The sequence below is a fragment of the Geotrypetes seraphini genome, chromosome 3 (assembly GCF_902459505.1).
Source record: "Geotrypetes seraphini chromosome 3, aGeoSer1.1, whole genome shotgun sequence".
NCBI classification, from domain to species: Eukaryota; Metazoa; Chordata; class Amphibia; order Gymnophiona; family Dermophiidae; genus Geotrypetes; species Geotrypetes seraphini.
Window position 1 is genome coordinate 275,635,864 of NC_047086.1, and position 17,247 is coordinate 275,653,110.

General features: G+C 45.8%; 1 protein-coding gene across 4 annotated transcripts in view; it reads left to right on the plus strand.

Annotated features, from left to right (window-relative positions):
- Positions 1 to 17,247, plus strand: part of BIRC6 (baculoviral IAP repeat containing 6) — a 1,530,571-nt gene that overhangs the window by 367,407 nt on the left and 1,145,917 nt on the right. For all 4 annotated transcript variants that reach the window (XM_033935681.1, XM_033935678.1, XM_033935679.1 and 1 more), the window contains one exon: positions 10,851 to 11,000. In XM_033935681.1, the coding sequence (XP_033791572.1) occupies positions 10,851 to 11,000 (150 nt within the window). The remainder of the gene's footprint in view (positions 1 to 10,850; positions 11,001 to 17,247) is intronic.

Sequence of the window (17,247 nt, forward strand, 5' to 3'; positions counted from 1 at the left end):
TGTATCCAATATTTCTATTTCTTTTTCTGCTTCCTGCACGCTTCCTCTCCTCTGGACCTCATTCCCTTACCCAACCAACATCTTTGTCCCTTCATAAGTCCAACTTTCCTTCCTCTCTCCTCCACCCCTATTGGCAACATGTCTCCCTTTCTCTCCCTCCTCTGTTACCATTTTCTCTGCATACAGTGAGCTTTGTGTTTTTTTAAATTTTGTGGTTACCATTGTGAATAATAAGATTATATTGTGTGTACATGAAAAATGAATGGAAGAAATTGCATTACAATTAGTACTATTATAATAGAGGTAGGGTCAGGGTTGGAGCATGGCCTGGGGTACTCGGTTGGTTTTTGTTAGACTTAGGGGGTACTTGGCTTGAAAAAATTGAGAAACACTGATCTAGGTGACTATTGAGTTCACTCAGTAAGGGCCCCTTTTACAAAGCCACAGTAGTGATTCTTCCATGGCAAATGCACCAAAGTTCGTTCAATTCCTATGGGCTTCAGTGCATTTGCTGTGACAGAATTGTTATCGCAGGATGCAAAGCATTAACTGATTCAACATGAGTTTAAAGTTGATTGAATACCACTCTCTCTCAAGTACGGTAGTTTTGAAAGAAATGGAAGGTATGATAGTGGCCTATTCGGAATAAGAGGATCTGCATTACTTTTTTACAAGGTTGTCTTAAATGCTACTGGAACACTACCTAAGGGCTCCTTTTACGAAGCCACGTTAGCGGCTTTATTGCACGCAACTTTTTAGCACGCACGCTAACCCCTGCGCTAGCCGAAAAACTACCGCCTGCTCAAGAGGAGGCGGTAGCGGCTAGCGCGACTGGCAAACTAGCGCGCGCTATTACGCGTGTTAAACCTTTAACACGGTTTCGTAAAAAGAGCCCTAAGTGTCAATCCTTAAAAAAGGAAGTATATTGAGTATTGGAAAATAATTAATAATAATTAATAAAAATAGTGCACATTTAATTTTCCCCCCCACCAAATTTCCCATACCCGTTCCACCTGGCAACTTTTTCATGCCTTCCGGCTGGAAAAAATTTCTGGGGAGAACACTGATATATTTGATGTTTTCATTTTATCTTTGGTACAGAAGGGCTTCCATATCCTATGGAAATTGTGCACTACTAAAGCATATTTTGATGTTCCATCTTTCAAATTGTGAACTGGGTCAGAAACTGGCTGTCGGACAGACGCCAGAGGGTGGTGGTTAATGGAAGTCGCTCGAAGGAAGGAAAGGTGACTAGTGGAGTCCCTCAGGGTTCGGTGCTGGGGCCAATCCTGTTCAATATGTTCAATATGTAAGTGACATTGCTGAAGGGTTAGAAGGAAAAGTGTGCCTTTTTGCAGATGATACCAAGATTTGTAACAGAGTAGACACCGAAGAGGGAGTGGAGAATATGAAAAAGGATCTGCAAAAGTTAGAGGAATGGTCTAATGCCTGGCAACTAAAATTCAATGCAAAGAAATGCAGAGTAATGCATTTGGGGATTAATAATAGGAAGGAACCGTATATGCTGGGAGGAGAGAAGCTGATATGCACGGACGGGGAGAGGGACCTTGGGGTGATAGTGTCCGAAGATCTAAAGGCGAAAAAACAGTGTGACAAGGCAGTGGCTGCTGCCAGAAGGATTCTGGGCTGTATAAAGAGAGGCATAGTCAGTAGAAAGAAGAAGGTGTTGATGCCCCTGTACAGGTCATTGGTGAGGCCCCACTTGGAGTATTGTGTTCAGTTTTGGAGACCGTATCTGGCGAAAGACGTAAGAAGACTTGAGGCGGTCCAGAGGAGGGCGACGAAAATGATAGGAGGCTTGCGCCAGAAGACATATGAGGAGAGACTGGAAGCCCTGAATATGTATACCCTAGAGCAGTGGTTCTCAACCCTGTCCTGGAGGAACACCAGGCCAATTGGGTTTTCAGGTTAGCCCTAATGAATATGCATGAAGCAAATTTGCATGCCTATCACTTCCATCATATGCAAATCTATCTCATGCATATTCATTAGGGCTAGCCTGAAAACCCGATTGGCCTGGTGTTCCTCCAGGACAGGGTTGGGAATCACTGCCCTAGAGGAAAGGAGAGACAGGGGAGATATGATTCAGACGTTCAAATACTTAAAGGGTATTAACGTAGAACAAAATATTTTCCAGAGAAAGGAAAATGGTAAAACCAGAGGACATAATTTGAGGTTGAGGGGTGGTAGATTCAGGGGCAATGTTAGGAAATTCTACTTTACGGAGAGGGTGGTGGGTGCCTGGAATGCGCTCCCGAGAGAGGTGGTGGAGAGTAAAACTGTGACTGAGTTCAAAGAAGCGTGGGATGAACACAGAAGATTTAGAATCAGAAAATAATATTAAAGATTGAACTAGGCCAGTTACTGGGCAGACTTGTACGGTCTGTGTCTGTGTATGGCCGTTTGGAGGAGGATGGACAGGGGAGGGCTTCAATGGCTGGGAGGGTGTAGATGGGCTGGAGTAAGTCTTAACAGAGATTTCGGCAGCTGGAAGCACAATACCGGGTAAAGCTTTGGATTCTCGCTCAGAAATAGCTAAGAAGAAAAAAAAAAAAATTTAAATTGAATCAGGTTGGGCAGACTGGATGGACCATTCGGGTCTTTATCTGCCGTCATCTACTATGTTACTATGTTAGTTTTGAATCGGTCGGATTATTGTAATATTGTTTACTTTGCGCTTCACCAGAAAAATCTCTGTAGATTGTGTATTATCCAGGATGCTGCTGTTCAACTGATCTTTAATTTTAAAAAGTTTTATCATGTCACCCCTTTTTTATAAACTGCACTGGTTGCCAGTCGAGGCTCATGTGAAATTTAAATTTGGTTGCATTTGCTATAAGGTATTAACTAACCTTGCACCTAATTACCTTGTGGATTTGTTTACATTTGCAAATTCAAAGCGCTCTCTATGCACACATGCTTTATTTGTCTTTCCTTCAGTCAAGGGCTGCTAGTATAAAAAATATCATTGTCTTTGGTTGTTTCAAACTGCATTATGGGATAAAGATCTGAATTCTCTAATTGTTATCTCTAGTTCCTATCATTACTTTAGGAGACGATTGGAAATGTATCTGGTTACAAGATTCTTAGGAAATTAATGTGTTGTATTCAATTGTATATGTTCAGTTTCTATTCTGTTTTGTAAACCGCATAGAATTTAATTGTATTGTGGTATAGAAAACAACTTTTATGTTATGTTATTGAAGGATTACCTTCATTTGGGACATGTTTGTGTTGAGGAATATACTTTGGAGAATACCACAGATCTCTGATGCAGGCTTGCTGCCAAAACATTGGCTGTGTTGGGTCTTTTGTGAATAACGTATTTATCCCAGGACAAGCAGGCAGGTATTCTCACAAGTGGGTGACGTCATCCGACGGAGCCTCGATGCGGACGCCTCACAAGCAGACTTGCTTGAAGAAACTCAAAGTTTAGAGTCGCCCGCACTGCGCATGCGCGAGTGCCTTCCCACCCAGCGCAAGGCGCGTCTCCTCAGTTCTTACTTTTACACGGAGCCAAGAAGTCTGTCTTCGACTCTCTGCGTGAAGTGTTTTCACTTGTGCCTTCTTCAGTACCGTGGATTTGTGTTCTTTTTCTACAGAATCGCCGTTTTATTCTTTGTTTTATTCTTTTCTTAAAAAAAAAAAAAAATTTCTTCCGTTCGCTCGACCGGGCAGGCCACATGGCCGCAGCCCCGCGGCTTTGATCTTGCGGCGGCGCTTTTTCGGCCTATGTCCCGGCCTGCAACCAGTTTTAAAAAGTGTTCCAAGTGCCAGCGACGCGATTTCCCTCACGGACCCTCATCGATGCTGTCTTCGGTGTCTTGGGCCTCAACATCTCCCGAAATCGTGCCGGCCTTGCTTAACACTTAAGTCTCGTGCTTTCAAGCGTTGTTGCATACTGTAGGAGCAACTCTTCAGCATGGAGTCTTCGATGGAGCTTTCGACTTCGAAGGGTGCTTCGCCCTCGACCTCATCCGAAGCTCTTCCGGCTTCCACAGCTTCTACTCCAAACCTCATCAAACTTGCCTCGTTTGTCCCTGCTCTGTCTTCGACGCCTGCTGCGATGCCTTCTATTCCCCCGGTGGTGCTTAAAGTGCCTAAGGCTTCTAAGTCCAAGCACTCTCACACTGCCTTGAGGGAACACGAAGCCCATGTAGGTGGTCCCGTTGGAGACACAGATCCATCCTTGCCGGCTTCGTTCCAGACCTTGTTAGAGAAGCAATTCATTCAGCTCTTTACTACCATGGGGCTGAAGCTTCTCTCACAAATCCAGCCTGGGCATACCGAGGTCTCCCGCGAGGTCGAGCCGCCTCCTGTGCCTCAGTTGTATTCATACTCTTTGCAGGGAGCAGAATCTCCACGAGTGTCTGGTCTGGCATCTAGGCATAGACAGCAAGGAGCAGATTCTTTGCCAATACCTTCGTTGGAACCCTTACACTCGAAGCAAGGAGCAGATTCTTTGCGAGTGCATCGAGGTTCTTCCACTCAGCATCCATTGGTTCGTTCCACAGCCTCCAGCCCTATCCATTCCCTGGGGGCTTCGACGGGGACACGCTCTCCTCGATTATCGAGGCCTGCTTCGAGGAACAGCTCGCATCATAGATCGAGGCATTCTTCGAAGCATTCATCCAGGCATGCCTCGCCTCATCACAAGCAGCCTTTTCTTCAATATTCTCCACCGCCTCCATCGAACCTTCATTTCTGAACCTCGAGGACTCGGTGGTTTTTTTTTCTCCATCCAGATCTCCTTCTTCGCTGGATCAAGCTGCCTCGACATCCTCGAGTCCTTCTCGAGGCCAGGCTTTGGCAGATCAGCTGTCTTTTTCCTCTTTTCTCCATCAGATGGCAGCTGACTTGGATATTCAAGGAGTATCTCAAGACCATGCATCTGCCTCAACCTCTGGCTGAATCCCTCAAGCTTCCTCTTCACAAGCTTTTGGATCAAACCTTTGTCCGCTATCTGGAAACTCCTTATTCCATTCCAGCTGTTCCAGGCAAATTGGACTCTAGATACAGGACAGTACATCATAAGGGGTTTGACAACACTCAATTGTCTCACCAATCCCTTCTGGTTGAATCTTCTTTGAAACGTTCTCTCCCTTCTCAGGTGTATGCCACTGTTCCTCCAGGCAGGGAAGGCAAAACGATGGACAGATTTGGTCGTCGCATCTACCAAAACTCCATGATAACCTCCAGAGTCCTCAACTATAATTTTCATTTCATCACCTATTTTGAGTTCTTTCTCTCCATTCTTCCCAAGTTCATGCATTATATGGATTCTCATATGCACTTTGAATTCCAAGAAGTTCTCGGATCCTTGTCACAACTCCGGCTGCAACTTCTTCAGTCCTATGATGCTTTTGAGCTGTCTGCTTGAGCTACTGCTTGCTCTTGGCCATGCGACGTCTGGCTTGGCTCTGTACCATCGACATTGATCCTAACCTACAGGACCGGCTGGCTAATGTTTCTTGCGCTGGCAATGACCTCATTGACGAGTCTATAGAGGCAACCACCAAGAAGCTCTCGGATCATGAGAAGTCTTTTGCATCCATTCTCAGGCCGAAGCCGAAGCCAGCTCCTCCTTGTCCTACACGCCCTCCTCAAATATATCATAGGCGTTTTCCTCCAAAACAGGCTCCTTCTACTCGTCAGCCTGTTAAGAGGCAGCATCCCCAGAAGTAGCAAAAGCCTCAGCCACCTGCTGTACCTAAGGCTCCTCAGCCTTTTTGAATATCTAGAACGGAGCATAACCTCAGTCGTTCTGACATTTCCAGTTTTTCCCCCTATCGGAGGTCGTCTCTGTCATTTTTACCACCGATGGACGACGGTTACTACCGACCTCTGGGTCCTTTCCATCATCAGGGAGGGATACTCTCTTCAATTCCATCAAGTGCCTCCGGAACATCCTCCAAGAGAGTACCCTTCCAATCCCTCCCAGACCATCCTTCTTCTTCAGCTTCGAGCTATCGAGCCCGTTCCTCTGGCTCAGCAGAACAAGGGTTTTTACTCCCGGTACTTCCTTGTTCTGAAGAAGACGGGCGATCTGCGGCCTATTTTGGATCTCAGGGTGCTCAACAAATTCCTAGTCAGAGAAAAATTTTGCATGTTGACCCTGGCATCTCTTTATCCCCTCCTCGAGCAGAACGACTGGTTATGCTCTTTGGATCTCAAGGAGGCCAACACACATATTCCCATCCATCCGGCCTCCCGTCAGTACCTCATATTTCGGGTGGGGACTCTACATTTTCAATATAGAGTACTTCCTTTCGGTCTGGCCTCCTCACCCAGAGTCTTCATCAAGTGCCTGGTTGTAGTGGCCGCTGCTCTCAGGAACCATGGTCTTCAAGTATTTCCATACCTCGACGACTGGCTCATCAAAGACTCCACTTCTCAAGGCGTCGTCGTAGTGACCCAACGGACTATCTGGTTCCTGCAAAGTCTGGGATTCGAAATCAATTTTCCCAAATCCCATCTACAGCCGTCTCAGAATGTTTAATTCATCGGGGCCGTTCTGGACACCATCCAACTCAGAGCGTTCTTTCTTCAACAACGTCTGGAGGCTCTTCTACATCTTTGTCATTCGGTCTCCTCTCGCTCAACCATCTCGGCGAGAAACATGATGGTTCTTCTGGGTCACATGGCTTCCACAGTACATGTGACTCCTTTTGCCAGACTTCACCTTAGAATTCCTCAGTGGACCCAGGCATCTCAATGGACACAGGTTTCCGACCCTCTGACTCGACACATCCAGGTCACTCCTGCTTTGACACAGTCTCTTCGCTGGTGGATGCTCTCTTTCAATCTATCCAGAGGCTTACTTTTTCAAAAGCCCCCCCATCAGAAGGTTCTCACCACCGATTCTTCAACTTACGCTTGGGGGGCTCATTTAGATGGTCTCCGTACTCAAGGCTATTGGACCAGTACGGATCGTCAGTGTCACATCGATCTACTGGAATTCAGGGCGATTTTCAATGCTCTCAATGCTTTTCAGCATCTACTTCACGACTGTGTAGTCCTCATTCAAACGGACAATCAGGTCGCAATGTATTATGTCAACAAACAGGGCGGCATGGGATCTGCCTCCTCTGTCAGGAAGCTCTGAGAGTTTGGGATTGGGCAATTCACCACAAAACCTTCTTAAAAGCTGTCTACATTCTGGGGGCGGACAATGCCTTAACGGACAACTTGAGTCGTCTTCTACAGCCTCACAAATGGACTCTCCATTCCACGCCCCTTCATCACATCTTCTCTCAGTGGGGGACGCCTCAGATAGACCTCTTTGCAGCCCCCCATAACTATAAATTGCCTCAGTTCTGCTCCAGGATCTACACTCCTCATCGCCTCGAGGCAGATGCTTTTCTTCTGGACTGGACGAATCTCTTTCTATATGCATTTCCTCCATTCCCTCTCATTCAAAAGACACTGGTCAAGCTGAAGACCGATCATGCCACCTTGATTCTGGTTGCTCCTTGGTGGCCCAGACAACCCTGGTACTCCCTTCTCCTTCAACTCAGCAGCAGGGAGCCATACCTTCTACCAGTTTTTCCCTCTCTGCTTACACAGCATCAGGGATCTCTGCTTCATCCCAACCTGCTGTCTCTACACCTGACAGCCTGGTTCCTCTCAACGTAGCTCCTCTCCAGTTTTCTCAATCTGTGAGGGATGTTTTAGAAGCTTCACGGAAGCCTACTACTAGACAATGCTAGCACCAAAAATGGACTAGATTTTCTACTTGGTGTTTTTCTCATCATAAGGAGCCTCAACATTCCTCCTTATCTTCAGTTTTGGACTATCTGTTGCACCTTTCTCATTCTGGCCTCAAGTCTACATTGATCCGAGTCCATCTTAGTGCAATTGCTGCTTTCCATCAGCCTATTGAAGGGAAACCTCTCTCTGCTCATCCTGTGGTTTCCAAATTCATAAAAGGACTTTTCAATATCAAACCTCCTCTCAAACTGCCTTCTGTGGTTTGGGACCTCAATATTGTTCTTACTCAGCTGATGAAACCTCCATTTGAACCAATGGACAAAGCTCATCTGAAGTATCTCACTTGGAAAGTGGTATTTCTTATTGGCCTCACTTCTGCTAGACGAGTCAGTGAACTCCAAGCATTGTTGCAGATCCTCCTTTTACAGTGTTTCATCATGACAAGGTGGTTCTTCGCACTCATCCGAAATTCCTTCCTAAAGTGGTCTCTGAATTTCATCTCAACCAATCCATTGTTCTTCCAGTATTTTTTCCAAAGCCTCATTCTCATCCTGGAGAATCAGCCCTTCATACTCTGGACTGTAAACGTGCTTTGGCTTTCTATTTGGAACGCACCAAACCACACAGACCTGCTCCTCAACTTTTTGTCTCCTTTGATCCGAACAAGTTGGGACATCCTATTTCTAAGTGTACAAGCTCCAATTGGATGGCGGCTTGTATCTCTTTCTGCTATGCCCAGGCTGGATTACCCCTTCACAGTAAAGTCACAGCCCATAAGGTCAGAGCAATGGCAGCTTCTGTAGCTTTCCTCAGATCTACACCTATTGAGGAGATTCGTAGAGCTGCTACTTGGTCCTCGGTTCATACCTTCACTTCTCACTATTGTCTGGATTCTTTCTCCAGACGGGAATGACAGTTTGGCCAAACAGTATTGCAAAATTTATTCTCCTAAGTTGCCAACTCTCTCACCATCCCACTTTGGTTAGCTTGGAGGTCACCCACTTGTGAGAATACCTGCCTGCTTGTCCTGGGATAAAGCACAGTTACTTACCGTAACAGTTGTTATTCAGGGAGGATCCCTCCATCCTCTCCGGGTTGGCTTCTCTGGTAGCTATCTGAACTGAGGAGACGCGCCCTGTGCTGGGCGGGAAGGCACTCGCGCATGCGCGGTACGAGCGACTCTAAACTTCGAGTTTCTTCAAGCAGACTTGAGGCTTGTGAGGCTTGAGGCTTGTGAGGCGTCCGCATCGAGGCTCCGTCGGATGACATCGCCCACTTGTGAGAATAGCTGCCTGCTATCCCTAGTTAACACCTGTTATGGTAAGTAACTGTGCTTTTTCGAGCTAATATTTTTTAGTTGCGCAAACCTCTTACAAGCTCTAGGCAACTTGAGAAAAGGAAGGGAAGGGTCAGGGTAGGAGAGGAGGGACGAAGATGGGACAGGAAACTTAAAACTTAGGTGAGTTAAATAGAGTCAGATGCTTAAGAAGATATTAGGGGGATTAATTGTCAGAGTGAAGTTTTCAGTTTCTTTCAGAATTGGTTATGGATGGTTTCCGTTCTTATAGTCTCTGTGAGGTTGTTCCAGATTGTGACTCAGAGGAAGGTGAACATGGATTGGAAGATTCTTTTGTACTTGAGATTTTTTGTCAAGCGGATGTTCGGTTAGATCCTTTTGAGAATTCTGTGTGAGCTGGGCCATGCGTCAGTTAAAAGTTTGATGAGAGGGACTGCTGAGTTGCCGTAGATGATGCGATGTACGATATTGGCAATTTTGAATTTTATATGAGCTGTGATGGGTAGCCAGTGGAGTTGTTTGCAGTATGTTGAGATGGAGTCGTACTTTTTTCAGACTGAAGATGAGTCTTACTGCAGTGTTTTGAATGAGTTGCATTTTGTAGGAGAGGATGGTGTTGATTCCCATAAGACGCACTCTAGATTTAGAGGAGGAAAACAAGAAAAAAACATTCTGAACCAAATCCTCCCAGCTAGGCTCTACACCCAACCCCACACTCCTTGCCAGGCTCTTCACCCTGTCCCCCTTCCCTGCCAGGCTCTGTACCCTGTCCCCCCTCTGGTGGTCTAGTGGTAGGCCGGGATAGGGCACAGGGTGGACAGGGCACAGATGTTAAGGCAGATGACTTTTTAAAATATGCAATGTCACCTCAGTAACAACTATAGAAAAATAGACAAATATAGTGCAAAATATAGACAGCAGATATAAATTCTCAAAACTGACACATTTTGGTCACTAAATTGAAAATAAAATCATTTTTCCTACCTTTATTATCTGGTGATTTCTTTTTCTTTCTTTCTTTCCTTCCTCAGGTCCAACAATTGTCCCTTCATAGTTCATAGTTCATTAAAATTTGATTAAACGCTTTACATAGAATTCAAGGTGTTGCACAATAAAAGTTGTTTAAAATATTAATTAGAGACAAACTACAAGTAATAAACAAAGTCATATGAGACAAACCAATTTGGAGGGGGGAGAAACAATAGGGTACGTCAGAATTGACGTCGGGGTAAGGCTTCTGGGCCGGCGACATGCAATCGCTGCACCTGCCTGGCCTTTCCCTTCCTCTACTTTCGGTGGCAGTGAGCAACCAGTAGCGGTGACAGGCTAGGGGCGTGCAGTGGTCTAAATAAGCTAATGGGGGATGGAGGTGGGGTGGGGGATTTGGGTATTTGCTCCATAGGACGCACTCTTTTTTCCTCCCACTTTTTTGGGGAAAAAGTACATCTTATGGAGTGAAAAATATGGTATGTCCCAGTTCTGTAGGTCTGTCACTTTGCTTGATTTGTTGCTGTTCATGCACTTACATATCCCTTTGTTTTGTGGTGTTCGCCAATAATTAGTTGGCATTTAATTTGCTATAACTGGATACATGTGTGCCCTTGGATTTTTAATGTTTGGTGTTTATTGTAGACTTACTAAGCCGATTTTAGCTGTCAAAGCAGGACAAAGTAGTGTACATACAGCATTTAAGTTTTCACATCATACTGATAGTACTGCTTTTTGCATATGATTTTCTGTGTTATATAATTTTTTAAAAAACCTTTGGAGCAGCCTATTATAGGAAAAATATTTATAAACAATGCTTATTATTCGTTTTCAGGTGGAGAGCTTCATTTTCTCCAAATTGGTGGAGTTTCTGATGATGTCGATGAAGCTGATATCTTGGTGGATGGTTCTCTTTCTAAAGGGATAGACCATTTAACAGAAGGCAACAAGTCCTTATCTAACCCTTCCAGTCCTGGTATCACAGGTAAATGCTCATGCATGCTGATTTGTATATTAAATTCAAAATCTTCATGTAGACTTACACTATTGTTAGTAAGAGAAAACATGCATTTTTTTCTTTCTTTTTTATTCATTTCATCACATAATGATGGTTATAGGTAGAGTAAATTTCAAATGATCTTGTTAGTATTGTGGCATGTTAGTTAATAGGTTGGAATACTGTGATAAAAAAATGAAAAATACTTTTTGCAAAAAAATAGCATGAGGTTAACTGAAGATGTAACAGAGGAGGACCTGGAGATTTTAAGTAGCAATTTACTACTTTCAGGAGCAAGCTGGTTGAATGGCACAGAGGAGTTTGCACTGTAAAATACTAAAATGCCAGTTTCATGTAGTATACCAGGGAATTATGTGCCAAAAAATGAACATTATCTGTAACTCATTTAACAATATATTAAGTAGAACATTATAAATCCCATTTAGGGATGAAGGCCACAGAGTGTGCTGCTGCAACAATTAAATGCATATCTGTTGCACAGGATCAAGGGGCAAATTCTGAGTGTCTGCATATCATTGCAGGGTTGAGGGATGCACTGTGTTTGTGGTGGGTTTCTGAGGTGAGGGTTGGCATCTGGTTCCATATTGGCCTTATAGAACTGATCTAGTGCTGGTTTATCCCATTGCATGCAGATGCTTGTAGTTTTGATTTTTCAGTAGTATTCCTTAAGAATGGCAATCCATAGCTGCAATCCAGTATTTGCAGAATACCAACACTTTACTCACCATGTGATCCATCTGCTACTGACAGAGAGATAGAGCCATATAGTCATGTCAAAATGTCAAGGAGCCACACTGGAATAAGGCAACAACAAAGGAGGCACTGGGAAACACCCGTAAAACATAAGTAATTTCTGTTCTGCAAAAAAAAAACACAAAACAAACAAACCCCAGAATTAACAACATAATGAACAAAAGCCAACAGACTATACAGAGAACAATCAAGAACAATGTAGAATTAACCTGCTGTGTTCAACAAGCACCCACTTGAAACCTGCCATCGGTAACAGTTGTAGTCACATAGGAGTGAAATTCCCCACAAGGCCCATCTGCTATCTGGAAGATACTTCGGCCTAGAAGGAGAAAAACCGAAGCAGAAATGCCAGGCGATTTGGAGAAAATGAACATATATATTACATTACATTACGGATTTCTATTCTGCCTATACCTTGCAGTTCAAGGCGGATTACAAAAGATTTGGCTGGACATTTTCCAGTGAAGATGCACTTTTTTTTTTTTAACAACAGAGGAGATATAGCTGGAAAGATTCCGAGGGGATTTACAAGTTGGATAGCAAATTGACAGTGCAGAACTGTGTGATATAAACAAATAGATTACATTTGGAGTAGGTAAGATTACAATATATTTCAGGGATCTGTTTACTTGGTAGGTGATTTGTGGAGGATTTTATAGGGAAGAATTATTTGGAGGTAGGTGAAGAGGGGTTAAGATATTTGGATGAATTTTTTGAAAAGCAGGGTTTTGATTTCTTTTCGGAATGTTTTGAGGTCGCCTGTTGTCATCAGCAGGTTGGAGATGGAATGGTTGAGTTTTGCTGTTTGTGTTGCCAGAAGGTTGTCAAACATTTTCTTGCGCTGTGTGCCTTTGAGTGGGGGAAGGCAAAAGGGTTTGGGGTTCTTCTGTGTCTTGAGGTGTTTAGGTAGGAGGGGGACGAGCCATTTAACGCTTTGAATAATAGGCAGTAGAATTTGAATTGAATTCGTGCTTGTATGGGTAGCCAGTGAGAGTCTAAGAAGGCAGTTGTAATGTGATCATATTTTCTCAAGGAGTAGATCAGTCTGAGGGCGGTGTTTTGTAAGGTCTGAAGTTGTTTTATCATCATGGCAGGACAAGGTAGATAGAGGGAGTTGCAATAGTCCAGTAAACCTAAGACTAGGGATTGGGTAATTAGTCTGAATTGTGCTGGATTGAAAAATTTTCTGATTTTACGTAGATTTCTCATAGTTAGAAAAGCTTTCTGGGTTGTCTTGTTGATTTGGGACTGCATTGTGCGAGCCATACTGAATCCTCCAGGGACTACCAGAAAGAAGATTACTGTAGGTAAAGACTAGAGAATGACACAGGGAAAAAATTTATCACCGTTCCCACCCCGTCCCTGTTAGCTCAGTCCCCATCCCTGCCCCGTCCCCATGAGCTCAGTCCCTGTCCCCGCCCTGCAAACTGTCATACCATCCGCACAAGCTTCAAATAGTTATAATTTTATACTGAACTTATTTTTATTAAAGTATAAAAAGAGACAATATTCTGTATAATTATCATTTTGTAAACACAAATAATACGAACAAGGATCAACAAAACCCCTGTCTCCCCTCCCTTTCACACATATCCCCTCCACCATTGTGAAAACTGAACAAACCAAATTACTACAGAATGCTACATAGAAAAATCAAGCTAACAGAATACTTCAGTCACACATGGCAGGGATAGTGTTAGGGGAGAGCAACTAGGACAACTGCCCCATTGTCATTGAGTGAGCCCTAAGCCAGCTGGAAACTAAAGATACACAGCCTAGACTTTTGGCCCCCCAGTTATGTCTAATACCAGCTCTAGCAGGATACATGTTTCAAATCTGAAATATTCTAATCAGAAAATATTAAAAAAAAAATTATCTACCTTTTGTTGTCTGGTAATTTTATTCTTCAAATCACATTGGTCTCAGGCTTTGGTTTTTGCATTCCTTCTGTCTTCATCGTGTCTTAGCTGGCTCCTTAAGGTAAAATAGGCCCAAGAGGAGTGGGGAGGAGATGCCAAGTCTGACATGGGTGCAATTTTTTTTACCACATGAGCAAGACTTTTCATTGCTTCTAAGGGGTGGTGAAAGGTCTTGTCCCCATTCCTGCAGTAAACCAGTTGCAAATGTCCCCATTGCTGCGGATTTACTGTGGTGACCATGGTTTACCGTGGTAAACGGTCCCCGTGTCATTCTCTAGTAAAAACCTCATCTTCCATTCTGCTGTGTCCCTTCCGGATTCAGTATATGAGGTGACATACCAAAGCAATGGCAGTATCTAGGGAGGGACAGATGAGCCTGCCCGCAATACTGAGTCCCCAAAAGTGGTGTCGGAATTCTCCAGGGACTACCAGAAAGAAGATTACCGAAGGTAAGAACCTAATCTTCCAATACCCAGGATTAGATCAACTGTGTTGGGTGATTTTGGATTGAATTGACAACCTTGGGTGTATTGTTTGAATATGTGCACTATTGCAGGCATGACAAATATAGTATGTCCACACACACAAGTATATCCTACTATACCAACTTAAATACTTTTTTAAGGACTTTTCTGATATGACCGTCGTCAGTAAAAATTCATACAGACAAATCTGATCAAATATCACTTCCTCATACTTCCAAAAAGAATTGTGAATTTATCTTAGTCATATATATTTAGCTTATCAAGATTAGTTTTATAATTCTTATCAAGTTTCAAGTTTAATAAAAATTTGTATACCACCTATCAGTCTTGTAAGCGGTTTGTACATACCTGTACATTAAAACTTATAGGCCCTACTGAAATGATAGAATTAAGGTAAAGAATTATATTATGTTGAAATCATTTTTATTGAGCAACAGAAACAAGCATTGGCAACACAAATATAGCAAATCCAAACCAAATAACAGGTACAATGGGTAGCTTGCTCAAACAATTTCAATAGGTAGGCACTAAACCAACCACCCTAGCCCCCCTCCTCCCACCCATCCCACCACCCATCCATAGTCAAAAGAAGGTTAGGCAAGTGAGCAAAAGAAATAAAAGAAAAGAAGGAAAAGAGAAAAGGCAGGAGAGAGCATCACTACAAAACGGTATGCCGCTTAACGCATGCAACATCTCAGCAGCTCATCAGTCTACTTTTCGCGATGGGGGAAAAGGTATTCCAGAAGGATCCCCAAATTCAGAGAATCCACTGGCCAGCTGGAAAAGGAGCAAAGCTGCGTGTGTTCTTCAAGAAAGTGGTCATGTGTTGCCACCATTGTTGAAGAGTAGGTGCCCGCTGCTCCAACCACAGCACCAGAATAGTCTTTTTGCCCTGAAGCAGCGCCCTCCAAAGAAAAGCAAGATAGCCCTTCGGTGTAGGGGATTGCAGGGAAAAACATCAAACAGGATGTGTGCCTCCAACTTGATGCCACATTTCCAAAGGGAGGAGAGGGCCCGCAACAAGAACTCCCAGAAGCACTGCACGGGAGGGCACTGCCAGAACATGTGACCCAAAGTGGCCTCACAGCATCCACACTTGAGGTCGGAGGTCGGAGCTATCCCAACCAAGTAGGCCTTGCGGAGAGATAGATGAAGACTGAGAGCAAATTTATATTGCAGTTCCCAGCGGGTTCCATTGACCGTGACCTTACGAATAGCAAGAATAAAAGTCTTAAAATAGCCTCCTACATGGTAATGGAGAGATCTGACTCCCACGCTGCTTTATACGTACGATATCCCAGAGCAGGAGAGGAGTCCAAGAGCATTCTATGATGTAAACTCAGAGGAACCTTGTTTTGAGTCCGCAAGGTGAAAAAAATCCCAATTCCTCCTGGACGTCTTCGGTCAGATCTGTTCAATCAAGGCTCCGGACATAGTTGCGGAGTTACAGGCAAGGAAATATATCCCATGGAGAGAGAGAGAGAATGCCCGTTGCAAGTCTGAGAAAGGTAGCATCATGCCCTCTTCCGTGAGCACATGAAAAAGATACTGGATGCCTTTCTCTGCCCAGTGCTGAAAGTCTGGCGAGGAGGTGCCCACCGGAAAGTGTGGATTGCATCTGATGGCCAGGTATGGAAAAGCTTTAGCTGAAAAGTGGAGGCGGCAGAGAGTACCGTATTTTCGCGGATATAACGCGCGCGTTATACGTGGTTTTTACGTACCGCGCATACCCCTCGCGCGTTATATGCCTGAGCGCGGTATACAAAAGTTTTTAAACAGTTCCCACCCCGCCCGACGCCCGATTCACCCCCCCAGCAGGACCGCTCGCACCCCCACCCCGAACGACCGCTCGCACGCGCTCCCACCCGCACCCGCATCCACGATCGGAGCAAGAGGGAGCCCAAGCCCTCTTGCCCGGCCGACTCCCCGACGTCCGATCCATCCCCCCCCCGGCAGGACCACTCGCACCCTCACCCCGAAGGACCGCCGACTCCCCAACAATATCGGGCCAGGAGGGAGCCCAAACCCTCCTGGCCACGGCGACCCCCTAACCCCACCCCGCACTACATTACGGGCAGGAGGGATCCCAGGCCCTCCTGCCCTCGACGCAAACCCCCCTCCCCCCCAGCCGACCCGCGACCCCCCTGGCCGACCCCCACGACCCCCCCACCCCCCTTCCCCGTACCTTTGGAAGTTGGCCGGACAGACGGGAGCCAAACCCGCCTGTCCGGCAGGCAGCCAACGAAGGAATGAGGCCGGATTGGCCCATCCGTCCTAAAGCTCCGCCTACTGGTGGGGCCTAAGTCGCGTGGGCCAATCAGAATAGGCCCTGGAGCCTTAGGTCCCACCTGGGGGCGCGGCCTGAGACACATGCTCGGGTTTGGCCCATGTGCCTCAGGCCGCGCCCCCAGGTGGGACCTAAGGCTCCAGGGCCTATTCTGATTGGCCCACGCGCCTTAGGCCCCACCAGTAGGCGGAGCTTTAGGACGGATGGGCCAATCCGGCCTCATCCCTTCGTTGGCTGCCTGCCGGACAGGCGGGTTTGGCTCCCGTCTGTCCGGCCAACTTCCAAAGGTACGGGGAAGGGGGGTGGGGGGGGTCGTGGGGGTCGGCCAGGGGGGTCGCGGGTCGGCTGGGGGGGGGGGGGGTTTGCGTCGAGGGCAGGAGGGCCTGGGATCCCTCCTGCCCGTAATGTAGTGCGGGGTGGGTTAGGGGGTCGCCGTGGCCAGGAGGGTTTGGGCTCCCTCCTGGCCCAATATTGTCGGGGAGTCTGCGGTCCTTCGGGGTGGGGGTGCGAGTGGTCCTGCCGAGGGGGGAGAAGAATCGGACGTCGAGGGGGGGCATCAGGCTTTCAGGATGGGGACAGGACTTCAAGGGGGGACAGGCAGATCTTCAAGGGGGACAGGCAGACCTTCAAGGGGGACAGGACTTCAAGGGGGGACAGGCAGACCTTCAAGGGGGGACAGGCAGACCTTCAAGGGGGGACAGGACTTCAAGGGGGACAGGCACGGAGAGGCGGGGCAGTGCACCGAAAGTCAAGGCAGGTGAACGAGAGTC